This window comes from Bombus vancouverensis, chromosome 15 (genome assembly GCF_051014615.1).
Source record: "Bombus vancouverensis nearcticus chromosome 15, iyBomVanc1_principal, whole genome shotgun sequence".
In the NCBI taxonomy this organism is placed as follows: domain Eukaryota; kingdom Metazoa; phylum Arthropoda; class Insecta; order Hymenoptera; family Apidae; genus Bombus; species Bombus vancouverensis.
In genome coordinates, this window is record NC_134925.1 from 2,974,074 (window position 1) to 3,001,173 (window position 27,100).

General features: G+C 30.9%; 7 protein-coding genes across 9 annotated transcripts; 3 read left to right on the forward strand and 4 right to left on the reverse strand.

Moving 5' to 3' along the window:
* Positions 1 to 1,270: 1,270 nt before the first annotated feature.
* LOC117164521 (cytosol aminopeptidase-like) lies at positions 1,271 to 10,326 on the forward strand. The gene is made up of 8 exons (XM_033347662.2): positions 1,271 to 1,411; positions 1,779 to 1,894; positions 6,818 to 6,981; positions 7,079 to 7,253; positions 7,332 to 7,656; positions 7,711 to 7,979; positions 8,061 to 8,239; positions 8,316 to 10,326. Exons 1-8 carry the CDS (start codon positions 1,328 to 1,330, stop codon positions 8,540 to 8,542), a joined length of 1,539 nt encoding a protein of 512 aa, XP_033203553.1. The 5' UTR covers positions 1,271 to 1,327; the 3' UTR covers positions 8,543 to 10,326.
* LOC143302390 (E3 ubiquitin-protein ligase COP1-like) lies at positions 2,039 to 5,643 on the forward strand. The gene is made up of 2 exons (XM_076624546.1): positions 2,039 to 2,108; positions 2,448 to 5,643. The coding sequence occupies exon 2, from the start codon at positions 2,678 to 2,680 to the stop codon at positions 4,790 to 4,792; it is 2,115 nt and encodes a 704-aa protein (XP_076480661.1). The 5' UTR covers positions 2,039 to 2,108; positions 2,448 to 2,677; the 3' UTR covers positions 4,793 to 5,643.
* Positions 9,050 to 13,862, reverse strand: MED28 (mediator complex subunit 28). The gene is made up of 4 exons (XM_033347664.2): positions 13,470 to 13,862; positions 13,002 to 13,356; positions 12,761 to 12,939; positions 9,050 to 10,995 (listed from the first exon to the last, which is right to left on the reverse strand). The coding sequence occupies exons 1-4, from the start codon at positions 13,527 to 13,529 to the stop codon at positions 10,777 to 10,779; spliced, it is 813 nt and encodes a 270-aa protein (XP_033203555.1). The 5' UTR covers positions 13,530 to 13,862; the 3' UTR covers positions 9,050 to 10,776.
* A 442-nt stretch (positions 13,863 to 14,304) lies between these two features.
* On the reverse strand, positions 14,305 to 16,369 carry LOC117164522 (uncharacterized). The gene is made up of 5 exons (XM_033347663.2): positions 16,198 to 16,369; positions 15,762 to 16,078; positions 15,169 to 15,543; positions 14,894 to 15,106; positions 14,305 to 14,821 (listed from the first exon to the last, which is right to left on the reverse strand). Exons 2-5 carry the CDS (start codon positions 16,070 to 16,072, stop codon positions 14,305 to 14,307), a joined length of 1,416 nt encoding a protein of 471 aa, XP_033203554.1. The 5' UTR covers positions 16,073 to 16,078; positions 16,198 to 16,369.
* Positions 16,370 to 16,882: 513 nt separating this feature from the next.
* LOC117164420 (TGF-beta-activated kinase 1 and MAP3K7-binding protein 1) lies at positions 16,883 to 18,913 on the forward strand. Of its 3 annotated transcripts, none has more exons than XM_033347447.2 (7): positions 16,883 to 16,936; positions 17,007 to 17,086; positions 17,160 to 17,397; positions 17,491 to 17,623; positions 17,696 to 17,936; positions 18,014 to 18,270; positions 18,335 to 18,913. In XM_033347447.2, exons 1-7 carry the CDS (start codon positions 16,905 to 16,907, stop codon positions 18,782 to 18,784), a joined length of 1,431 nt encoding a protein of 476 aa, XP_033203338.1. In that variant the 5' UTR covers positions 16,883 to 16,904; the 3' UTR covers positions 18,785 to 18,913. The 3 variants fall into 3 exon arrangements, with proteins under 3 accessions (XP_033203338.1, XP_033203339.1, XP_076480786.1); XM_033347448.2 differs by having other exon boundaries at positions 16,894 to 16,936; positions 17,012 to 17,086; XM_076624671.1 differs by having other exon boundaries at positions 16,924 to 17,070.
* On the reverse strand, positions 18,296 to 21,220 carry LOC117164421 (succinyl-CoA:acetate/propanoyl-CoA:succinate CoA transferase). Its single transcript, XM_033347449.2, has 6 exons — positions 20,850 to 21,220; positions 20,599 to 20,751; positions 20,280 to 20,519; positions 19,803 to 20,207; positions 19,450 to 19,716; positions 18,296 to 19,309 (listed from the first exon to the last, which is right to left on the reverse strand). The coding sequence occupies exons 1-6, from the start codon at positions 21,016 to 21,018 to the stop codon at positions 19,119 to 19,121; spliced, it is 1,425 nt and encodes a 474-aa protein (XP_033203340.1). The 5' UTR covers positions 21,019 to 21,220; the 3' UTR covers positions 18,296 to 19,118.
* Positions 21,221 to 21,330: 110 nt separating this feature from the next.
* On the reverse strand, positions 21,331 to 26,486 carry LOC117164419 (succinyl-CoA:acetate/propanoyl-CoA:succinate CoA transferase). Its single transcript, XM_033347445.2, has 6 exons — positions 26,038 to 26,486; positions 23,241 to 23,393; positions 22,891 to 23,130; positions 22,406 to 22,810; positions 22,068 to 22,334; positions 21,331 to 21,999 (listed from the first exon to the last, which is right to left on the reverse strand). Exons 1-6 carry the CDS (start codon positions 26,234 to 26,236, stop codon positions 21,815 to 21,817), a joined length of 1,449 nt encoding a protein of 482 aa, XP_033203336.1. The 5' UTR covers positions 26,237 to 26,486; the 3' UTR covers positions 21,331 to 21,814.
* Between the last annotated feature and the right edge of the window lie 614 nt (positions 26,487 to 27,100).

A 27,100-nucleotide genomic window follows, 5' to 3' on the forward strand; every position in this document is an offset into this window, starting at 1 on the left:
ATCTTTGAAGGCATAATTTTGCATAATTTGTTACTACTATAGCAAAAGCATTAAATAAATATGAGAAAATATTTGGAATGTGGAATAAGTTATGAACACAAAAAAAGATTTCAATATATAGAAGTAAATTCTATCAATTGGTTTGATTTATTTAATTCTTTATTAAAATCATTACAAAAAACATTTTGATTTATATTATTAATTCAAAATGTAAAAAGAATGTATTTGATAAAACACACACCAAACTATTGGAAGTAGTAGAAAGTTTTTTAAAGAATAACATAAAAGCTTATAGCTTTTATGTTATAAGCTTATAGCTTATAGCTTATAGCTTATAGAAATAGCGGAAATATCCGCTAAAGACGGAGTATTTATAGAAAAATAAATATAAAGTTGGAAGAAATAATTTTCCAAATCCACTGAATCATTTGAACTCATTTGAATGTATTTAAAATATTTATTTGTTTGTAGTCCTTGGAAATTTTTGCTATATAAAAAATGAGTACAGATAATGTAATATATTTGTTTTAAATAATAGTGCTGATTGCAAGACTTTATCTACTGAATAACAAGAAGTTGTTTGTCCTAATAGTTCAATAATACTTATTACATTTTGTCTTCAATTATATGTATATATATAGTTAGTAATTTGCATTACACGATAAGTAGAAAGCTTATTTTGTAAATCCACGCGGGATTTAATAATTTAAATAAATGTATATACGGTCAATTTAAGCGACTTATATGCAAATGTTTATTACAAATGTTTAATAATGTAACTTTAAAAATGCAAAAAATCGTATAATGCACATAATATGCAAAAATATATAAATATCCGAAATAAAATACTCATAATATTTAGTACATGAAATAAATCCTCATTTTTTTAGTTCGTAAAAATATGAACTTGAATAAAATTAAGGATATATATCTGATAATTAAATTATACAAAATATCTAATTTAACATTAATTGTTCGATAGCTCAAAAAGAAGAAGAAAAAAAACATTTTGCTATGCAATAGAATTGCAGATTGTTTCTTGGAAACAGAAATCGCTTGGCTATTTTATCTTTTAGCGGAGCAAACTTTTAGGTGAGATGACTAAACGGAAGTTGGTGTCGCCACACGAGAATGCTACACGAGGCATTAGAGTCGCGAATCTATAACATAAGTGACCAAGATATCTATATAGATATCGTATCTTTCTAGCACAGTGTGTACACGTTCATGCGTACACATACATTCGCATATGTACACACAGATATATATATATATATATATAGTCATACGTATATATATCACACCTAAGTGCTCTCTTGAACAAATTATGGCATTGTCTCTTATCAGGGGTAAGGGTCTACAATACGGAAATTCGCAGTTACGTTTCTTATCTTGCATTTCGAACATGAAGGTAATTATAATGTTATTTATTCCTTAATCGAATAGTATTCGTTGCTATTATTTCATTAGATAAGTGATATGTGTCTATTTTACGAAGAAATTGCCGAAACGAGGAATTTTCAGTTTGGTATTCAACATCGTAGAAGGAGAAGTGGGAGAAATACTTGACTGAGATATACAAGTTATTAATAGTTTTATTGAAAAATGTATTATAAATTTTCTCCTTTCGCTTTTTTCTATTCTTATCGAAAGAAAACTTTCCGAGAGGAGAACGAATGAATTTGTTTTGTGAGGCTATGATTCGATATATGTACTGTGTCGTATTCTAAGATTTCTATACTTCGATACTTAATTTCTGATATCTAAATTTCCAACAGAAAGGATTGGTGCTCGGTCTATACGAAGCAGAAGATGAAAACAACGTTTCATTGACTCCCACAGCGGCTAAATATGATGAACTAGTTAATGGAAAACTGCAAAAACATATTTTGTTGTAAGTTGAAAATTTTATTAACGATCTGTAACATATTTTGTACCGTAATCAGATCTTTTTGTATCACATATTTATGTAAAAATCTGTGTTAATATTCTTTTTACTAAACATATTTTTTTTTCATATAATATGTGAAACCAGATCATAGATGTGTGTCCATAATTCAGGTATAAGTACCGTATACCTAAGATTGAACCGCTTTCCTTCAAATCAAGCAAGTACTTTTATCAATTCATGATAAATCAAATGTAAATAGTAAATGACATTGATTTATGATAAGTGACCATGCAAAGTATAGTTTTACATATTATTATTTCTATAGTTTTGTTTTGCATATCATATGGATTAACATTAATGAATATTAAATCTTTTATTCATAGTTCCAGCCTGAAACAATTGTCATAATGCTGCCTGAGCTTTTATATATAATATTCAGAATTGCTTTTCCTTTGTTCTTTTGAAAAGTTTACATAAAGTATTTTCTTTTAACAAAATTGAATTTAAATGAAATTTATGTCTTATGAGCTCACTGGCATTATTTTCATTGTTTCAGGAGAGACTAGACTGAGAGACGATATTGTACGCATGATATGAAGCAAAACTCGCTGCACAGAAGGAGTTACCAGACACATATTTTGTTATATAAAAAATTTTAACAGTATATTATTTGTAAAGCAATTATTTCTATAGATTGGTTATTAATCAAGTAAAATCATCTATTGGAAGAGCTCATACAAAACTTTAAAAAGTATGAGATTTAAAAAAGCAGATTAAAATTACCAGATGTATCTGAAAATAATTAAATGTATTCTAAGAAATATTATTCAATTGAGGAAAAAGATGTCAGCTATCAATGATAGTAATTTGGGAAATGATATTCCTGGAAGCAGCGGAGGTATAGGTGAATGTAGTGGTAGAATGAGTAAACAGAATCACTCAGCAAATGTTCTTCATAGAATTAGTGGTACACTTGAAGATAAAAATAATGATTATCTATGTCCTATTTGTCTTGAAGTAATTGATGAAGCTCATATCACACGTTGTGGTCATACATTTTGTTATCGTTGTATAATAAAGTCTTTGGAAGCCAATGGCCGTTGTCCAAAGTGTAGCTATGCGTTAACTCAACAAGATATTTTTCCAAACTTTCTATTACATGAATTGATATCAAAATATAAAACTAGAATTAAGGGCCTTGCTGAATTAGGATCTTCTTATGCAGCTGATGGTAGACACAGAGTAGTAGGTACAGATTTACCTGTACCACCACATGATGGTTTAAGAGATATTATAGCTGCAGAAAGTGCTAATCTAACATTACCAGATGTAAATGTAATGCTAGAAGTACTAACACAAAGAAAACATTTACTGGAAGCAGAAACATGTACAGCACAAAATAAATTGTTACATGAATTTTTGAAGCATCTATTGCAGCAAAAAGAAGAACAAAAGAATCAGTTACAAAAAGAGATAGCATTGATTAAGAAGGATATGGAAGAAGTTGAGAATATTCTAAGAGATGTTCAAAATAAATGTCCTAAAGTAGAAGATTTGAAAAAATCCAGTGAGAATGATACTGCACAGGTATCAGCTATAAGAAAAGAAATGATTGGTCTTATAGATATAATTGATTCAAACATGGTAAAACCAAATGAAAAAGCAAGTGTTGTTGGAAGCGAAACCTTTATTAATCCTACAGGAAGTAAAAAACAAAATGATTATGCAGTAGGATCTACTTTAGCTGTACGTAGAAAGAGGATGCATGCTCATTTTGATGATTTTGTTCAATGCTATTTCGATTCTCGTGCTAAGGAACTACTCCTTGGGCATAAATCTCACAGTCAAAGTGATTCATGGCAAGGTACTAGTTCAGGACTTGATGTTTTTAGAGAAAACCTTGTTAAATTCTCTAGATATAAAGCATTACGTCCATTAGCGACTTTGAATTATTCATCAGATATTTTTAATAATTCCACTATTGTTTCAAGCATTGAATTTGATAAAGATAATGAATTTTTTGCTATAGCTGGAGTTACAAAACGTATAAAAGTATTTGATTATAGTGCTGTAATAAGAGACACTGTAGATATACATTACCCCTGTGTTGAAATGGTATCTAGCTCCAAAATATCATGTGTTTCATGGAATTCCTTTCATAAAGGAATGCTAGCATCATCTGATTATGAAGGAATTGTAACAGTATGGGATGCTGCAACTTGTCAGAGAACCAAAACATTTCAAGAACATGAAAAGAGATGTTGGTCTGTTGATTTTAATGATGTAGATACTAAACTTATAGCATCAGGGTCAGATGATGCTAGAGTGAAGTTATGGTCTTTGAACAATGATCATTCCGTGGCTTCTTTAGAAGCAAAAGCTAATGTGTGTTGTGTAAAATTTAACCCACGTAGTTCATGTCACTTGGCATTTGGATCTGCAGACCATTGTGTCCATTATTATGATTTACGTAATATGAAGGAAGCACTCTGTATTTTTAAAGGCCACCGTAAAGCTGTTTCATATGTTAAATTCATTAACAAAGAAGAAATAGTATCAGCAAGCACGGATTCGCAATTAAAAATGTGGAATATCAATAATCCACATTGTCTACGTTCATTCGTCGGACATGTAAACGAGAAGAATTTTATAGGTCTTACTACCGATGGTGATTATGTAGCATGTGGGTCAGAAAATAATGCACTTTATGTGTACTACAAAGGACTTTCCAAACAATTGTTCTCATATAAATTTGATGCTGTTCGAAGTATATTAGAAATACAAGAAAGAAGAGAAGAAGATCTGAATGAATTTGTGTCTGCAGTTTGTTGGAAACAAATGTCCAATGTTGTGGTAGCTGCAAATTCTCAAGGGACTATTAAAATATTAGAACTAATTTAAAATTAATTATGAGTTCTATGATCTTTAGCAGATATATATATATATATTTTGAAATTTATTCGATTAAGTGCTCAGACACAAATAACAACGAGAAGTGGAAATTTATTCTAAATGTTATAGTAATTTGTTGTAAGCAAAATCGAGAAAACTTCTACATATAGAAATTGTTAGAGACTGACTTATTTGAGAAAGTAATACTCTGAATATCAAGCAGCACAAATACTTTTCTCTCATTATATTTTTATTAAACATATGGGTACTGTCACTTGTATTACACTTATTTAATTGTTTTGCAGTTTAGATATATATTTTAACAATAGACTGAATTTTAATATTAAATAGTTCATATAAATATATTAATGATATACGCGTGCATCTAATAATTTTTATTATAGAAAATGGCCTTCTAAAACATTATATAATTTAGTTATGTTTTATATTTCCTTAAATTAATGTATTTGCACAGTAATTATTAGCACAATTCTAGTGTAATAAAACATTTTTATTAGATAAATTTCATTACCATTATATTATTATTAACCATATTTTTTCATTTTTTGTTTTTGGCCATAATTAATCTTATATAGTAATAATATTTGTTTATAATTAAATCTTATAAGTTATCTAATATTTAATATAGATTTTTTTAGCTTGATAAATATGATTTATGAATGTTAAATAAAATATAAAATTTCATTATTCTAAACAATTTACGATGTGGAAAATATTTTTGTGACTTGTAATGATATGTAAAAAGGAAAAATATTTTAAATCGCTTATAATAATCGTCACATAAAAATGTAATTTTGATCACATGCAGTGAGATTCTTATAATAAATCTTGCCAAAGTAGCCTAATAGATTATTAAATTCAGAACAGTAGAAATGTATAAGTTGATATCACAAACAATGTTAATACTATCTGTTCAATTCAATTTAATGTGTGCCAAGAACATCACATCAGTAAGGAAGTAGTAAATGTGCTTGAATTGCATTAAGTTCCTACTATCAGTGTTACAATCACTGTTTTTATATATTAGTATCAGAGCTAAGGAAAGACAGAATTTATGATGAAAAGTAGTAGATTGTTAATATTTTTTAATTATAAAGGCATGTTCATTATTTTAGAAATAAATAAATTATACATAGTTACAATTAATGATAACTTCCACCAAAAATAATACCAATTATTTGATGTAATAATTCTATTGAAGAAAGAAGAAAAATTTATTTTCTATTAAATGTTATTTTACTTAGCTCTGAATAGTATGTTTTAAGTAAATCTATAACATGGCTCATATTTCTAAATATCAATGTGTCAATTTTTAATAGTTTCTTTACAATTTACATAATAATATTTAAGCAAACGATGTTACAAATATGAAACCCCATGGAAAATCTACATACTTAAATCTGTATATATACATAAATGAAGAATCAAATTTTGGTAATAAGAACATAGTGTTACACTGTACTGCATTATATTCGAAGATAATTCTTTACTGTTGTAAATTCTTATTAATATCAAAACACATTGGAAATGATTGTCATGCCTACCATTAATGTATTATGAGTGCAAATCAATTGTCTCCACCATAGATCAGAGAATATAGTTGTGAGTTAATACATAGTTATAATATCGTGAAAAATAATTGTAATTTTAATCCAATTAATAATTAGAACGATTATTAGAGACATTAGAATAATTTTAAAGGACTATGTTCTAGGATATATATATATATATATACACACACACACACACACATGTATATATATATATATACATATATGTAAAGAATAGTATATTTTCAGATTGTATTTTAAAATTGCAGATGCTCTAGCATGTGCTAATAGATGTCCAAGATGCCTAGAATTATTGTAAGAAATAAATTCATGAACTTGTGTCTCAGTATGTCCTTCAAAAATTTTTTTAATTTCATATATACATTCCCCCTCTTGTCTTAATAATATATATTTTATTGGATAAATAATTTTAAATAATATTTCAATACTTGTACCACTTCAGAGCAGGTCCAAAAATTCCCAAAGGTCATGCTAGAATATTTTGGGGTTTGGATGAGAAGGATTACGTTGGAATTGCAGTTGTTGGTCTTGGAAAAAAGAATCTTGGCATTAATCAACTTGAAGAAATACATGAGGGAAAAGAAAACATACGTATAGCTGCAGCAGGTAAATATTCTTTATATAAAAATCAATGTGTTTACATAGAGTAATAGGAACATCCTTTTCATTATACTTTAATAATAATGTTATAATGCTACATTAGCTGGATGTCGTGCATTGGATGCGGTTGAAATAAAAGACATACATATAGAAACATTAGGAGATGCTGAGGCTGCAGCAGAAGGAGCTACATTATCAACATGGTTCTATCAAGGCTCAAAAAATAAGGAAAAACAGAAAATTCTTCCAAAAGTTTCATTATATGGTCAAGAAGGAGAGTAAGTAATACATTCTTTCTTTTTCTTTTTATATATTTATTTATATTATGGTAGTGTAAAGAAAATTATTTTTTTAAGGGAACAGTGGCGTATTGGGAGTATTAAAGCTCAGGCTCAAAATTGGGCACGCCATTTAGCGGATACACCAGCCAATTTAATGACACCTACAATATTTTCGGAAGAAGTACAGACACTTCTCACTAAATTAGGAATTACCGTAAAAGTTCATAATAAAGAATGGGCAGAACAGAAAAAGATGGGTTCTTTCCTTAGCGTATCTCACGGTAGTTGTGAGCCACCGAAGTTCGTTGAAATTTGCTACAAAGGTGCTGATGATAATTCCCAACCAATTGCGTTTGTTGGAAAAGGTGTTACTTTCGATGCTGGCGGTATCAGTCTTAAGGTAAAGTAATTGTAAATTAATACATTTAATGTAAATAATATTATATAACTTTAGCCTCCAGCTGATATGGACGAAATGCGTGCTGATATGACTGGTGCTGCATGTGTAGTAGCTGCTATTCGAGCTGCTGCTGAACTTAAATTAAAATTGAATCTTATTGGTTTGATACCACTTACTGAAAATTTGCCATCTGGAACTGCAACTAAACCAGGAGATGTTGTAGTTGCAATGAACGGGAAGAGTATTATCGTAGATAACACCGATGCGGAAGGCAGACTTATTCTTGCGGATGCACTTTGTTATGCTCAAGAATTTAATCCAAGGTAACTGTTGCGTCAATTAGGAAATATATAACAACTGATACAGTAGTATAGATATTCTTATTAAATACTTTTCATATACAGTTTTATCTTGGATCTTGCAACACTAACTGGTGCGATGAGAATTGCTTTAGGAGGAGCAGCAACTGGAGTTTTCACAAACAATAGTTCACTGTTTGAAAAACTAAGAAATGCAGGCACTCTTACTGGTGATAGAGTATGGAGATTTCCACTTTGGCAGCATTTCACAGATGAAATGACAAGTAAGAAAATAATTCAATTAATCAATATCTTTAACTTTGAAGAGTAATATATCGAATAATATGGTATCAATTGCAGAAAAAGTTAAATCAGCTGATATAAGAAATGTTGCGAGAACGAAAGGTGGTGGTTCATGTACAGCCGCTGCTTTCCTACATGAATTTATCTCGAACAATACACCATGGATGCATTTAGATATTGCAGGAGTAATGGGCCCTGGACCTGATAAGTTACCATATGTACCAGCTGGAATGGCAGGTCGTCCGACCCGTACGCTGATCCAGTTTTTGCAGGCATTGTGTTAAAATTTACAACTATTTTAAGTTGTATGATGCAAGTTTATCTATTTTTATATATACGTATACATATATGTATACACGCATGTATATATATGTATATATAACTTTGTTCTATATATACATACACATATACACAATATTATATATATACATATATTTTATCCACGCTTACCTCCCGTTTGACATTCTGACATTTATACAAAATGACTAAAGTCGATACAACGAATTAAGTACATGCATCGGAATGTACAGAGTTATCCACTTATCTTGGAACCCGCGTTCGTGAGAACATATGAGAATGGTAACAGTGTAACATATACGTTTACTACTACAGTCAAATATTGCTCGCAATCTACAAGCTGTTGCTAGAAGTACTTTAAATTTGACATTACAATAAAGACGGTCGCTGAGAAAGCAAGTGTCGCATTTTTGTCTGACAATTTCATGTCTCTACGCGTCCCCGAAAACTTCGAAGCAAGCAAGCGTATTCGCTTCTGTCCCACATGTAATCAATTCTTTTTTTTTTTTTTTGGTATGCTGATATTTCTAATTATGCTCACCTGAAATTTAACTGAAATGTAATTTTTTTACTTAAAATTGTATTCATCTGCCATCAGTTTCATCTAACATAAATAACTTCCAATTCAGGCATTGCTGTGAAAGTTTAATTGATTTCTATTTTTTTTAAATACTCAGTCTAAATATGAATTCCGTAAGGTGTTTTGTTGTATCTTAATCACTCATTTTATTCTTATATTCGACAGCAGAACAATTAAAAATCAGACAGCGATCGTCTTCTCCTTATTGTAACGCCAAATTTTAAATCCTTCGGCGATTACCAAACCGCATTGTCTCTCGCCTAATTATACTTCTAACAACAGCTCATAGGTGGCGAACAACATTTGATTGTAATAGTAAGCGTATATATATAATGTTGCCATTCTCATATGTTCTCGCGAACGCGGGTTCCAACTTAAGTGAATAACGTTGTATAAGAAAATCGAATTACATGCCATTTATAAAATTCGTAGTCATTGTATTTGTGTACAGAATTATATCTTTACAGTACAGCAATACCTAGTACAAATATGGTGAATCTTCTTTTGTACAGCTCGCTTTATTCTCATTATATAAGGTGTGTTACATTTACTGAAACAATTAAAGACAGTGTCAGTGACTATCAATAAAGGAATAGGAAAGATTTAACAATATCAAAAAAGTCTGATTGTACGACGTCGTATAGAATAGAATACAATATACTAAATTTGTACAAAGTATAGCTTAATATAATAGAGATATATCTATGGGAGGTATATTAAATTTTGGGCAATTTATACTTTATTTGTGTTGCATTTAAAATACATAATTTTGATCAATATCGTGTAAACTGTTACACGTAATTTGTAAGGGTGTTAATAACTATTTGAACTTAATATAATAAAATACAATATGACTTATTGTATGAAAAGTCGTACTTCTAATTTTATGTACATGTAAAATTTATGTTAACGCTTTGACCATTGCAATTTTCTTATGTACAGTTTCTGCTGCTCATCCCCTTGAACAGTTTAAAAGGACATATGTACTGATTATTTTATTTCGTGAATACACCATATGTTCTTTATGTAATTTTCCAGTTATTATTACATAAAGAGAAAATATAAAATACCAAAGTGAAAAATCAGCAATTTACAGAATGAACACAAAATATTTTTCCAGAAATAACTGAATGGTATTATATGTTCATTATTTATACTGATATACGATTTAATAAAACTGGCATTATTTAATTATCATTTTTTAATTAAAATCCTGTTTTTTCTAAATAATTAATTAAGATGCATCACGCATATTTTTTAATGTACATATTTATATAACCATATTATAAAATTGCGTACTAAACATTAACTTAACAAAGCGCTCTGCCCTTTTACTAAAGATAGTATAAACCTATATGATCGAAAACAATTTTCTGCGACCGCAATAATTTTAGTTATAGGAACGATATCTTACAATAACAAATTAATTTGTTATAAATATATTCATGTACAAGATGGAGGCTGCTGCTGTGGAGAGGGAAGGGGCGCTGCCGCAGCAGCTGCAACTGCGGCAGCAGCAGCATACGACGACGGGTCCGAAGTATCGAGAAGTGGTGGTGGCGGAGGTAAACTGCCTCCTCCGCCTCGTCCTCTTCCTCGGCCTTTTCCTCGACCCCGACCCCGGCCCCTCCCCCTTCCGCGTCAACTCCGCCTTTCGGGCATTCCTATATTGCTCGTTGTCTTTTCCAGGAAAGCGAGAGGACCCTGGAGAGCACTACTTCCTACACCTGCGACGGGAAATCCACCCCGTGTACCAGTCACACTTACTCCCCCTTGTGTCATGAACATTCCTTGTTGTCCAACTGAGACCCCAACTCCTTGAAGACCTGATGTGGGAGGTGCACCAGACCCTTGTTGTACCTGCAATTTTACGTCACATATATATTCTATCATTATATTCTTATCAATATACATTTGATATAAACAATTTTTTGAACATAAATTTTATTGTATCATAGAAAATGATGCTAAATAAAAACTAAGCATTTAGGAGGATCAAAGATAGCAGTGAAATGATTAAAAGATGAAAATCTTAGAAATGCTGTACACAAATGAAACACACATGCAATATACTTGAATATGTAAGTCTATAGTGAAATTAAGAGTTCCGATCCTTACAAGCCAGTAGGATGTATTAGGAACAGTAATTAGGGAAATGAAAGAAAGCACAATGTTTTTTGCCATGAATAGAGATTTATTCTGCAAACATCTACTTGCATGTAAAAACATAAGTAAAATGGCATAATCTTTTTTCGCTTTTATGAATAGCTGCAATATTTTAATTCAATACCATGTCTAAACATTATATTAAAAAAGTACATGTCAATTCATAAAATTTTTAAGAATAAATAAAATAAATTTTTTGACATGTAATTTTCATAATTTACTATAAATTAAGTTTTTATGTCTTTCCTTGGTAGCTCTTACATTGATGCAAAATACATGCATACATGTTTACATGCAGAAGATATTCATTGTATTATAAACAAGGAAATTTATAAATATTGAAAAATATGTCAAATTTATAACAATTTTCAATATGTGACATAAATAATTATACTATGTTATATGAAAGAAAATATATAAACAGATGTGTACATATTTGTGGGATATATAGTTTAATTTTGAATAATTATGAAATGATATACTTTTGAAGTATCACTACCTGTTCCTAATATGTTTAAAGGTAGTAGGGATTATTAGGTGTGCTATTAATGTTAAGCAAAAGTAATATGCTTATTTTTCTTTTATTATTGCCATTATCAGATTTATTATATCAGTTTTTGGCTAAATATTTGTACACATTTTAATAGCAATTATTTTGGCACCATTTTACAACATATTTATGTAAGTGTATCTATTTAGTACTTTCCTTTCTTATAAATGAAATTTATGTTTTTGTAATTTTATATCGCAGCTACTAAAAGCACTTCAAGTTTTTAGTTCTTACATATTACATTTCTGTCGATAGGAATTATATAAGGCACTGATTATATGCAACACTGGTACACGTTGCCTTTGTGCAATAGGACTGAATGGTTTTGTGTCCTGAATAGCTGTTACTTCAAAAAAAAAAGGAGCAAAAATAGTTTCTAAAATTCTGATAAGTATTTCAATCACAAAAAGATTACTTTATAATTTAATCTATTTATATACATTTTATCATTCACACACACATGCATACACACAGATACATACAATCATCCAACATTAATATTCATTCAGTTTTAAATTGTAACAAATAATATAGAAATCTAGTAATAATAAATATACCATTTTGAAATGAGAACATTACAGTGAGTATAAATAAGCTTGTGATATACGTGTATGTGTAACTGCAATACTTTGTATAAACAAATTCAATAATTTACAGTATTGATAATGTTTGAATTCTTTTTACAACTAAAGTGAGACAGATCTTAAAGACTGATGATTTAAGATGTAACTTCTAACTATAACTGCTACAGCAAAAGTAGCTTTCTGTAAATATACAATTTTCGCTGCCGCACATTTTTTCTTTCTAAATTGCATGTGATATTTTAAAAAAAATTTTTCAACGCTAATTTTAGACAGCTGCCTGAATACAGGAGTTTCAGCTTTGCTCGTAACGGTATTACTTAAATACCTGTTGCTGATGAAGTTGTTGCTGTTGCATTTGATGTTGTTGTAGATGTTGCAACTGTTGTTGTTGCTGTTGGAGTTGCTGCTGATGCTGTAATATTTGCTGTTGTTGTTGCATCGTTGCATTTCCACCTCCATTGGCACTTTGTTGGTTCTGTCCAGTTTGAGTACCATTTGGTAAACCTAAAGTGCGTTAAAATTATTTACTATATTATCATTCCTTAACATTTTTTTATGATTCTTACCATTAGGTGCTGGACCTTGAGCTGGAGACTTTGCCCAGCCTTGTAGATCTGCTAATAAATTCTGCCATACTGTAATTTTTTCATAATGCTTTTTTATGAGATCTTCTTTACGTGCTAATTCTAGTCTAAGATCATTGATATCTTCTTTTATTACTAATTCTGGTTTCAATGCAGACAACAAAAATCGTTTCTGCAGAAAGAAAGCTTCCATCTGTCTTGCCAGATCTATAAATCTTAGCGTGACCTGTTCAACTTCACTACGTGCTTCTTCTTTATCCACAGTCAAACCACCTGACACTCCAATTCCATTGTTTCCTAACCCTTCGTCTTTCGTTATTAATATACCCAAACATTGCTGCAAAGTGTATTTTATGTTAAAACAAAACAAATGAAAGAAAAAACAAATCTGTAATTTTGCCAAAATATCGTTTTAAAAAATTATATTAAAACATACTACTTATATCATACCTGAAATGCTTCCTCAAATTCGTCGATGAGATTACCGTTACCGTTAGTGGGTGTCGCCATTATACTCGTAGTACTTATATATAAATATATTGTCAATTATAATTAATTAATTTTTAGGGTACGTCCATTATAAATATTTGAAATATGTACAATTAAGAAGTCCACGATAGATATGCACATGTGTCAAGCAAATAAATATAATAATAGAACTCCATAATTAAATAAAATTTCACGCACAACTGTTAATAAATATTACATTCGGCACAGAAAGTTCTTGATAATTTTTTCAATTTTAAATCGAAATAGTGAGAGTAACGAAACATGTTACTAAATTTGTCGATCACTCATCTTATGCACTTGTTTACCGTGTATTTACATCTACCACGTTAGTCAATGCAAGTTAAAGTAACATTTCAAGTACGCGATAATCGATATATCTCGATTTCGATCATCAGTAATTTCATTACATATTATATTTTTCACTTTTTTATAAGCATTTTATTGGTTATCGATGGTTAGCTATATTTATTAATAAATTTACAACATCGGTTTTGCATAAATTTAGTTGAAAAATACAAGCAATAAAAACCTATTTTATGTATATATAAATAATATTACACAAACATAAATTTATGAATGACTTTCATTTTTTAATTAATAAAAAATTTTATGTTTAACAGCTTTTGTTAAATATGAAATTTTGGCGATTACACATTGCATTATTAAAAAATAATTATCACTATTATTATTATTTACATGTGTGTAGTAGTTATACATTATATTAGATATCAATATTTTACAACAAATTGTTATAAAAAATTGTATATGGTAAACTTTAGAAACGTATTAGGTCAGATTCTTCAAACTCTATTAAGTCTGGCATATCAGGTTCTGGAGGTCTTTTGTACCATGGGTCTTCCAATTCCCACAAGTCAGGATGTAAGTGTTCCCTACCTGGTGGTGGCCCACATTGTGGGCAAGGTGGATAAGTTTGAACATCAAAGAATTTTTCTAATTGTTCTGGCTCAAAGGGTTCATATTGATAAGGTCTTTGTTGTCTAGGAATAGGAGAAATTTGAGCTTTTATTCTAGATGGACGAGGCATAGCCATGCCACCTTCATCTTCTTCCCAAGAGATATCTCTCTCTTGGTAAATTTCTTCTTCAAAAGGAATATCTAAATCTAATTCATCTGACATATGTTCTGCTGCTGCCATTCTTTCAAATTCTTCTTCCATTCTTTTAGCTGCTTCTCTTGCTTCCATGTCAGCTTTAAATTTTTGCATATATTCACGCGCAGCAATAATATCTGGGTGATCGATAGTATATTCAAGGTCCTCTAACTCAGGGACTCTATAGAAATACCATTATTAGGTGTAATAGCTATAAGAGTTTTATTTAACTGTGCTCTATTTGAAATATTACCGTATAATCTTTTTTTGTGGAGTGGGTTGATGTACAGGGGATATACGAGTAGAATCAAGAACAGTGGTGGGACGACTTTCATCTTCAAGATGAAGAGCATTTCCACCAACATTTGCAACTGCAATAACAAAATCTCTTCTAGCTTGTTGTAATTCTGTTAGTCTATTTTGTACCGCTGCAGATTCAGCAGCATCTTGTTCATCAAGAGTTTCACTATCAATGATGAAATATGTCATGTTATCATTATCAGAAGGAAAAGAATTTTATGAAATCACCTGATCACTTGAATCGAACGATTAGCCACTTGTGATACTATTTTTGATTCAGGATCCACAGGTGGTTGTGATATATTAACAATGGTAGTACGATCTTCGCTCACTATTCCAGGAGGTATCACAATATTACTAATTATTCCTTCACCAATTGGATCAGCCTGAATTATATCAGCATTCATCATTTTAGCTAATTCAGTAGTTTTTCTAGGTAGAGCTTTTGCAGGTAATCTTGGTGTCTTTGGAGTTTTTATGGGAGAAGGTAAACGACTGGCTACAGTTTCAAATTCTCTTCTAGATGGTGAGACTCCTCTTCGAGGAGTTGTAGCTGGTGTTATACGCTGAGTCTTTCTACCTGGTGTTCTTTCCCTGCCCATCCTAATTTGAAGTAATTTTATACATAATAATTTTATACATTAAATATATGGTAATGGAAATTGCAGAATTAGTTAATTCATTTTTTGTTATATTATTTAATATTTTATGAAATAAATATGATATGAGAAACATAATTCAAATTAAAGAGAGAGGAACTTATTATCCATCTGACAAATATCATGTTGTTTGTTACAATCAAATTTAACTATCATCGCGACCTGGCATCACCTCCTATTGGTGCAGGTGTCCTTTTAGGCGTTCGAACTGATGTAACTGATTCTTGCTTACGTTCATATTCTTCTTTAAATTTCTGAGCATGTTTTACTCTAGCTAGCATTGCTTTAGTCATTCCTGGTTTACTGAAGTCTACTTTTTTTGGCTCAGGTCTAACCATCCGCCTGCGTACTTTGAATGAGTCTCTTTGGTGTCTGGATGCTGCATCTTCCCTTAGTTCGATATCTCTTACAAGTGATGCAGTTCTGGCCTGACGAAGTTGTTCAGTTTTTGTTAACTGAGGCCGTCGACTCATTTTCTCCTTTATAAATTAAAAGTAAAAAATATTAAATATTAATATTAATATCACATTCGTTGTACTTTTTGTACAACGAAAAACACAGAAAAATATTTCCGTTAGAATACTCCGTGTGCAATAACCTGTTGAATAATTTATTTCCTTCTGTTAATAAATGTTACTTTGGTTGATATTTTGAAAAGCGCCTTTTACATCTTCATACTACCAAGTATTTTGTAAGACTAGTAATCGTGATTCATTACGATGCGATTAAAAATTGTCACATATTCAATGTCGATTAATTTAATTGTTTATTAATTACTAAAATTTTTACTATTAATTGGTCGAGACGTCATATAATTTGGCAGGTAGGATAAAAGTTCGTAATAAGAGTTGCTTTTGTTTTTTATGGTATATTCCTGTTGTCTAAAAAACTAAAACTTTTACAAAATACAAAATAATACATATTCGTCTGTGATAATACATAGGAAATAAAAGATAAACTTATCGGAATATGAAGGAAAAGAAAAAATTGAAATAATCCATTTCGTAAGGCAATAATAAAATTTTATGTGCACATATACATATAATTTTATTTAATAACTTGTATGTATATTATATAAATGTGTCGTTATATTAGACGCATATATATATATATATATATATATATATATATATATAGAGAGAGAGAGAGAGAGAAAGAGAGATAACCATGGATTAACTAATATAGATAATAAAAGCTTTAAATAAAATATAGTAATTGAAGAATAATAGAAGTATTGCCTTCTGAAATATTTGATTTAAATTAATTTAATCGATTGTTGTGGATTTTTCGATATATTTAGTCGATATGAATCGATATGCAGTCGATATGTTAGAAACGTAAGTCCACATGTATATCAATTGAAATTTTTGTTGAAGTTACTTCATCTTCTTTAACAATGCCAACTAGGGCAGAACGCCCTAATTTGATACCTTTTCAGGATACTCAGTATAGTTGGACGGATGATTTGCCAGTATGTAAACAATCTGGTGTGTAAAAGTTCAATAACATAACCTAGAAACGGTCTTGTTTGATGTTTATACCTTCCAAATATTTTATTAGGTGTAGGATTTTCTACGAATATAATTTATCGTGAGGATGGGTATAGACAGGAGGAACATCCATTTGAAGATCGTAGCTTTCACTGTCGCTATGACGATTCAACGTTCCTTTATGGAGTATTTGATGGGCATGAAGGCACAAAAGTTGCAAATTTTGCTATGCAGCGAATGGCTGCAGAGATATTACTTGGACAATTAAATGGTAAATCAACAGATGAAGAAGTTAAAGAGGTTCTTAGGTAATAAAGTAAAGTATAGCTGTAATGAAGATTGTAAGTTATGGCTATTATATTTTTGTAAGAAAAGTAAAGTTGTGGAATATATTAATATAGACAGGCGTTTATAGCTGTGGAAAGAGGATATTTAGATTCTATTGGAGACCTTTTGGCTGAACGGACCAGTTTGCAATTTGATATACCCGATGGATTAAACTCCTATGAAACTTATCAAAAGTTTCCGCATTTGGTTGGTTAAGTATATTATATTATACGAATTTTGAAAATATCAAATATTGTTTACAGCTTAAGATTTTATTAGGTTGATAAGTTAAATGCTTTAAATTGTGAGCTATCAGCAGGAACTAGTGCAGTTGTAGCTCTTATATATCGTGGAAAATTATATGTTGCTAATGTTGGCGACAGTAGAGCTTTATTATGCAAAACAGATGCTAATCAAGTGTTAAGAGTTGTACAACTAAGTGTAGATCATGACTTAAGGAATGAAGATGAATTGTTAAGATTGTCTCATTTAGAATTGGATATTGATTCTATAAGGCAAGGTAATTTTTAAAAACCATATTTAATTTCAATATAATTCTTCAATTTTTGGGGTATTTAATAATAATTTATGTTAAAGGATCTCGTATTGGAAATCAGGAAACTACACGTTGTCTTGGGAACTATCTTGTCAAAGGGGGGTACAGAGAATTTGAAGAATTAGCATCTGCCACAGCAGAACCTGTCATTGCAGAACCAGAAATTCATGGTGGCATAGAACTTGATGACTCCTGTAAATTTTTATTGCTTATGTCTCGTGGTCTATATAAATCATTAGAGGAAGTAACTGGAGTTGATCAAGTTAATATAAAATTAATTAATTTTGCAGTTCAAGAGGTGTGAAATAATTATTGATCATACATACAGTAATATATTTTTATTCTCACAAAATAAATTTCAGTTTCAGGTACAGTCCACTTTAACAGGTGTTGCTCAAGCTGTTGTAGATAAAGTTGTAAGAATTCATCATGACATTAATATGAGTAATTTACAAAGTACAGTAACAACTGGTAAACGAGATGATATAACTCTTCTCGTACGAAATTTTAATTTCCCGCTTCCTCATGCATTGAAAAGTCCAACTAATCAATCAGTCAGATTTAACCCAATTGTAGAATCTGCTCAGATTACAACAATGCTAGAGAACGAGTATTCAAGTACAAGCGTTACAGAAGAAAATTCCGATTTTTCAACAACTGAAACTTCATCAACATCAGATATGTATCCTTCTGGTGCAAAATCGACAAACAAAAACTCTAGAATTAAGCCTTATGTTAATTTTTCTGAATACTATGAAAATGTTGAAAAGAGACGGCGAGAAGGAACATTACCAGAAGGTATCAATTTTTGAGAAATATTAAGTGTGCGCTATATCTATAAATTAAAAAATCACATTTATATGTATATATATATATACGTAAATATTACTTTGTCTTTTAAATAAGAATTAGAAATAAATAAATTATTTATTCAAATTGTATGTGTATAACGAGTGATTCGTAAAAACAAATTTCATGATAACAATTATAAGTCTTTGTTGCTCATTTCATTTTTTTTCTATGCAAAAAAGACATTCACGCAAAAATTTTGTAACACAAACATTAAGGTAAAAAACCTTTTCTATGTGCAATGAGCATTAAATGGTATTACAAAATTTTATAAGCTATATAATTTTTACATATAAATTATAAATATTTCGTTGGATTAGATTTAAGTCTTTCAAACGCAGCTTTTTCGAGACATTCTCTATGATCAGGATGAGCAATTTGAATCAATGCATTTGCTCTTTGACGTAACGTTTTACCAAAAAGATTTGCTATACCATGCTCAGTAACTATGTAGTGTGCATGTGCTCTCGTTACCACGATACCACCTCCTATGAAACAGATTTCGATCGTATTTACATGATGACGATATGACTCTTTTGTATTTACAAACTATTATATTAAACAATCATTTTAGTCTAAATAAATGATTGTTTTTCATAAATGGTTGATATAAAATTCGTTTTCATACCAAGTTTGATTACTGGCTGAATTTTACTTTCTCCTTTACTTGTTACTGAAGGGAACGCAATTATGGCTTTTCCTCGACCATCCTGGCCCAATGCCGCACCTCGAGTAAAATCAAGTTGGCCACCAAATCCAGAGTACATTTTACAACCTAAACTATCTGAACATATTTGACCAGTAATATCCATTTCTATACAAGAATTAATAGCTGTCATTTTAGGTTGCTGTAATATTACTCGAGGATCGTTTACGTAATTAATTGCAAGCATTTCTACATAAACGCATAAATACTTTGTTATTTGCAAAATTAAGAAATTTGTATATATTAATAATTTAAAAAAATGACGAGGTACACACCTACAAATGGATTGTTATGTAAGAAGTCATATACTCTTTTCGTACCAATTGCCAGAGAACTGACCGTACGTCCTCTATGCTTTATTTTCATTTTGTTTGAAATATTTCCTCGTTCTGCTAAATCTACCATTGTATCACCAAGTATTTCTGTATGCACTCCCAAGTCTTTATGATTACCAAGAGAACAGAGAATAGCATCAGGTATGTTACCAATCCCAAGTTGTAAGGTTGCTCCATCATCTATTAACCTTTGTGCAATTATCTTGCCAATTTCTTGCTCAATCTCATTTGGTGGAGTACTAGCTACGCATGGTAAAGGACAGTCATATTTGACAGCCCAATCAATATGACTAGAATGAATAGCAGTATCCCCAAATGATCTTGGCATATGTTCATTAACTTGAGCTGAATGAAGAAAAAAGAAATTTTTATTGTTATTCAAATGTAGCAGTTATCTATTGCCAAATGCTTACTAACCAATAATAACTTTGGCTGAACTAATCGCAGCACGCGTACAATCCACGCTTACACCTAAAGAACAAAAACCACGAGCATCTGGGACACTAACTTGGATTAATGCAACATCTGGAATAATTCTCTTCTCGTAAAAAAGTTTTGGTACTTCGTGAAGAAATATTGGAATATAATCTGCTCTGCCTTCATTAACAGCCTCTCTAAGATTAGCACTGATGTAAAAGCTTACAGATCTAAAATGTTCTGAAAGATAATTATATTTTTATGAACATAATAGAGTGTAGCGATTATGTCTAATATTTTAAGTTATAAAATACTGTACTCTCAAATTCAGGACTTCCAAATGGTGCATCACCCTCAAGACCCATATGTATTAATCGTACTCCACGTAAATTATTGCAAACACCATGTTCAGTCATAGCACGTATTAATTCATTAGGCGTTGCTGCACCTCCTTGTATAAAAACAAGATGCTCTGAAATAACATGAATTTAATGTATGTCTAGTCATAAAATAATATTTATATAAACCTGTTTAAGTATGGAAGAAAGATAATCATACAATATTAAATACCTGAATTGATAATTTTCACTGCATCTTCTACGCAAACCCATCGTGGACATCGTTTTAAAGGTTGTAAAGGTTCTCGTATATGCCTCACGCCACACATATTAAAGGGTTTTGTCGGTAAAATTTTGTTAAATGTTGATTCCAAATTTCGACGAAAATTAAGTCCAAACATTTTGATAAAAGAAAATATATGAAACGTCAAAAAATATATAAACGATTAAAATTTGCTAAAGCTTGTTGATGCAGTAGAGTATATACGGCAATTACGTCGAAATTTGGATGACACATAATCTAAAGAATTTCTTTAATCTTAAATGTCAGTTTACGTCAAATCACATTAGATCCGTTACCATCTCCACGATTAGTATTTGAATGTCGGATTTATCGGTATTCGATTTTTCAATTTTCTCGATATACATTCAAACAAACATTTTCGTTTTATGCTTTATTCAGTACAGATGAAAATAATTACAACGAAATAATATATATTCTATATTTATTTTATTTTTAATTTATTGTTTCAAATGTTATGTACTCTCAATTACAATAACGTTAATTTACACAGGAACGTTTTCAAATTTCGTGTAAAAATTATTCGTTATTATTATATACTATCTTGGTTCTCATCAACCACATTTCGATTGTACTTTTAAAGTTAAATACCCGGTTAAAGTAAAAGCTTTTTTATTCCTATTTCTTAGACGAATGTTTTTGACTTGTCTAAAATGAAAGTCTTTACATAAATATTCACAATGCAATTCGCTATAACGTGATGTTGAAATTCTATTTTTGATACTTCTTTTCTTAAGTTCATTTTACCGTTCTTTTAACAAGATGACATAAATTTAAAAAATCATGATGTAATTTATCATAACTTTCGTCGATGCATACAAATGTTTATGCTTATGAAAAACACCTATCACGAAATGCTATTAAAACAAATCCTTCGAATATTGTTTTCAATCTGCTTATGGCGCTGGCATCACTTTTAAACGTGCAAATGCCGCTTTTTCTAACGCTTCTCTGTGATCGGGATGGGCGATTTGAATTAGTTCATATGATCGTTGTTGAAGACTTTTACCGAATAAACTGGCAATTCCATATTCCGTGACCACGTATCGTGCAACTGCTCTGTTTGTAACAACACCAGCACCTTACAACGAACAACAAAAGTAGAGGTCTTGGTCGAAACAAGAATACTTAATAATAATAATTACATACCTGACTTTAAGACGGGTTGAATTTTACTTTCACCCTTCGAGGTAACTGATTGTAATGCAATGATAGGCTTTCCTTGACGGTCTTCGCTAAGAGCGGCACCCATAATGAAATCTAATTGTCCTCCGAATCCAGAATACATCCTAGTTCCAATGCTATCAGAGCAAATTTGACCAGTAATATCAACTTCTATACACGAATTAATAGCTGTCATATTCGGTTGTTTGGCTACTATTTTTGGATCGTTCACGTAATCCACTGCCAACATTTCTATAAAATCCATCAAGTGGTATGTTTGTCCATGTTCATTACAAAAAGAAGACAGTATAAAATATACCTACCTATAAAGGGATTATTGTTCATAAAATCGTACAACTTCTCTGATCCAACACAGAACGAACCGACGATTCTACCTTTGTGCATTGTTTTGCGATTATTCGTTATACATCCCTTTTTCACTAACTCTACTACACCATCGCTAAACATTTCACTATGAATTCCAAGATTTTGGTGACTCGTCAGAAGCGACAGAACCGCGTCTGGTATGCTTCCGATACCCATTTGCAATGTGGCCCCGTCTATTACTAAATTTTCGGCGATATATTTACCGATTTGTTGTTCCTCTTTCGACGGCGGCTTCACAGGATGCACCGGAAGTGGTTTGTGATGCTCCACAGCGAAATCCAAATGGCTGACATGAATTATAGCATCGCCAAATGTTCTTGGCATATATTTGTTCACTAAAGCTGTAGATAACGAAGAAGAAGAATTAATCATAGGACAATTCTAGTATGTCGAGTGAGTTTGAGAAGATTCGAAAATTTACCTACGATGCGTGTAGAATTGCTCACAGCAGATCGTACACAATCTACGCTAGTACCAAGTGAGCAATATCCATGGTGATCAGGTGGAGTAACGTGGATAAGGGCAATATCTGGTTTTATATATCCTTCATTAAATACTCGTGGGATCTCATGCAAGAAAATTGGAATGCAGTCGGCGTGACCCGTTTGAACAGCTGGTCTCACGTTGCCTCCAATGAAGAAGCTGATAGATCTGAAATGCTCTGCATACAAAGCGCTATAATATGTAATCAAATATTCTTAACAATATGATTTTTGTTTCGATTTATTATATTGGATCGAATAACGCGAAAGAAATCATAATATCACTTACTTGCATTTTCTGGCTTAGCGAACGATGCCTCACCCTCAAGATGCATGTGAAACAGTCGTACATTTCTCACGTCACATCGGGCACCATATTCAGTCATCGCCCTTAACAGTTCAGTAGGTGTAGCTGCTGCACCTTGGACAAATACGAGTTGATCTGAAAAATATAAAGAGGCTGTATAAAGCCTGCTTGGACTGGGAGTAGTAAACACTTCTAATTCAGTCGCTGCTAAGAGCATACATACATATGTATAAATGTGCATACACGACGTATTCTATTTCAATGTTCTATTCGCTATAGAATACAATTATGCTTCTATAGTACTGTGAATATCTATAGGTGTAAATAATAACATTTATTGTAGTAGTTCAAAGATGACAGTCGTTTGTAAATGATTTATCTAGCATTCTTCCGTCTTGAGAAAAGAGTCATAGTTATCCTGATAAAAATTTGCTATCGTAATTTATGTAAATTGAACATCATATGGGCTTACTGTGTACGTATATTTTGATTATGTAATAACTTCCGGGTTATAAATAGGAATGATATTGATAAGTATTTTTTCAAATTTTGATAATACAATTTTTTATTCTATGCAATTTATAGATGATCAAGATTTTATAAATGAAAACTAGATCCGCAAGTACAATAGATGAAATTTGATCTATGCGTAATTGCGCGCTTCATCAAAACTAATAATGTTCGCCGATCAAAATGCATATTTGCTTGATGAATATGCGTGTCGAGGTCATCATTTTATATGATGTTCTATACTTGACAATTGTAACTCTATAAACAAGCGTATTAACTATTAATATTAACAGGCTACATATGATATGTATATGGTATTATATATACAGTGGTTAAAGAAGATATTTACACATACCCTTTGCTTTCAATGACGCTTTTTTTATCAGATTCTTCATTTTATTTCCATAATATCAAATTTTTAGTCGCATGAACGTATGTAAATGCTATAATAAATACAATGGATAAATTATTTTTTATACTACTTTTTATAACTGCTGTATAAAGTTCTTGTAAAGGTAAATAACAGGAAATGTCGGATAAGAAATTATGTTGAAGTGAAAATTCCAGAGAAACTCCAGAGAAATTCCAGCTTTAGAACAACATAAATAATGATAATGAAGTTATATTCTCATTATACCGAACTATAGGTCGAATCAATTTTAAGTGATAAAAGTTATTGACTAACTGCCGCTAATATAGCAAAAATGCTTATAAGTTATTCAATTTTAAGTTATAATAATAATGTTTAAATATTAAAGATCTCATTATTGTAACATATTTTCGTATATTACATTTCAATTTTATTTCGTACAATATCTGAATTGCATAAATATTCGCAGTCTACGTATAACATCCCACCCTTGCAAGGTTCCGCGCCGAATGACGGCTCTACGCTGCCCTAGGTGATCATAGGCCGACACGTCGAGGAGGATCTGGATCTCCTCAGACTTGCACGACGGCCCAGGGGATAGCGTTGAGAGGGATGGTCCCTCTCAATGCCCGAACTAACCAAGGAACGACTGCCTCAGACAGGAGAAGACGCAGGAGTGCTCCGGCAGTAATTCGAAAGAGATCCCGGGGCATCCCACCTGAGCGTCAGGCGGTCCACCTTGGGGTTTTAGTCGGTAAAGTCCGACACTACCCTGCCGCTTCCCAGAAGAGCGGGAGGGGGGGTGTCTTTGACGATTTCCCCACGTATAAAAAAAAAAGAAAGAGAAAGAAGTCTACGTATAACATATACATATGTACATATGTATGTAGTATGTACATCACATAAAAATCATGTTTTTCATTTTTCATACTGTAATTTTGATGACGTTCCATAAAATAATAAAGCTTTCAATGTGGGAATGTTTAATTACAATCGATTGATTAATCGATAGAATCGTTGAAAATTTCTGATCGGTAATGAATGTAAAACATGAGCTCTGTCTCTTTCTATCTCTCTCCCTATATAATCTGACAGCTATCAAATACGTCAGTATTAATCTGCTTAGATGACCCTTGAAACGCTGGTATGAAGCGTTCGTTGAAGAGTTCGTAAATGAAACATTCATATAAAATTTTAACTTATACTTATACATTAGTCTTAAACATAACAAATATATTACCTTCTTATATTAAGACGGTATAATTTGAGCATAAACAACCTTTTGGAAAAAGGATTGAATTTAAAAAAGAATATTCGCAGTTGATTTTAATGTATGTAATGTATGTAATTTGGTGTTGTAAATCTTATAATCCATTATAAGAATAATATTTTGAAGAAATGTTTTATATACAAACACGAATATGACAACCAATAAGAGCATAAGAGTAATAGATAATTACTAAAGTCGATGTGTTATTTAGACATGAGATAATGTTTAAATTTATAACCTGATAAAACGAACCTGATAAAATCACTAGTAATGTAAAAGATTTCAGATAAGAATAAAACTCGACATAATTTGGTATAAATTACTATTTACTTAAACAGAAAGATAAGATTAAGATCAGTATTGAAAATTTGCTTTGACATTTACTCTTCTTCGGAAACAAATATATAAATCTGAAAAATACATTCTTTTTTTTATAGATAAAATAAACAAATAATTATGTCAAAAAAATCATTGACATTTGGATTTACTCTTACAATACTTTGAGGTTAGTTTTCGAAAAGTATAATTTTTTCATTAAACAATATGGCTTTAAAAAGGGAATTAAATAATGAAACAAAATATCTAATGTATTAACGTACACGTAATGTATTACGAGGAATAGTAATTACCAGAATCTAATTCTGCTTTCTCGATCGCTTCATCGGCAGTTTTGAGCCAGCACGGTTCCTTGTCTAATATTGGCATAGAGGGTTCGTTCACGTACGTAAAATAGGTCTTCTTCGATGTTTGGGAACAGCACAAACGAGACGTAGTCGTCATCGTTTTAAGACTTTTAGATAGATTGACTATTCGTTTAAGAGCCGCCATGGTTCAGTATAGTATTTTCCTGTCAGTGAAGCACGAGTACACAGTGTCGATTGGAACAACGATAGAAACTTATTTCTATAGATCGATTATACAATGATATACAAAATTTGAGTACTTAAAAAAATAATGTTAAAAAATCTCTTAGAACATTAGCTTCAACGAATCGACCTTTTTAGATTCACGTATATATCCTCGAACCAGCCGCCACCGTGTCTCACTGCACACTCGCACTTTCTCGGCGCGAAATTATTGCTGTCAGGTCCGCAACTAAAAGCAGTACCATTATGTATACATAATGAATTGGGTCAAGACTAGAAATACACAAATTTTATAACATCTTGTCTAATTAAAAATGGACACTATATCTTTTATCAAAATATATGAAGAAATTTTAAATAACATGTTTACGACAATTTTTTTCTGCCAGATAGTTTTATGGATTTTATATTTGTAATACTTATTGAAATGTATTTGTTAAAATGTTACTCATTTGAAAAATTGAAGTATATAAATAAAAGATCCAGAATTAAAATAAGAAAAATGTATATAAAACTCTTTCTGTCTCTCTTTAATACTAATCTTTCTGAGATGAATTATTAAATATTAAGATTTCCATTAAAGTATTCATAATTGAATAAACCGCTATAACATGTAGCGAATAGTACATAATCCAAAGAATGTACATATATCTAATAAAAGTTTACGATCTTTCTTCACAAATATCGCTTAATATTTTTTTTATGGTATATTTATTTATAACACATATTTTTACAAGTTTTGTTATTAATAAATATTCACTGAATTACTTAGTATAAGCCACGTGATCGCACGTGCCATTGCTTCTATCTTTGTCAGATACTTGCT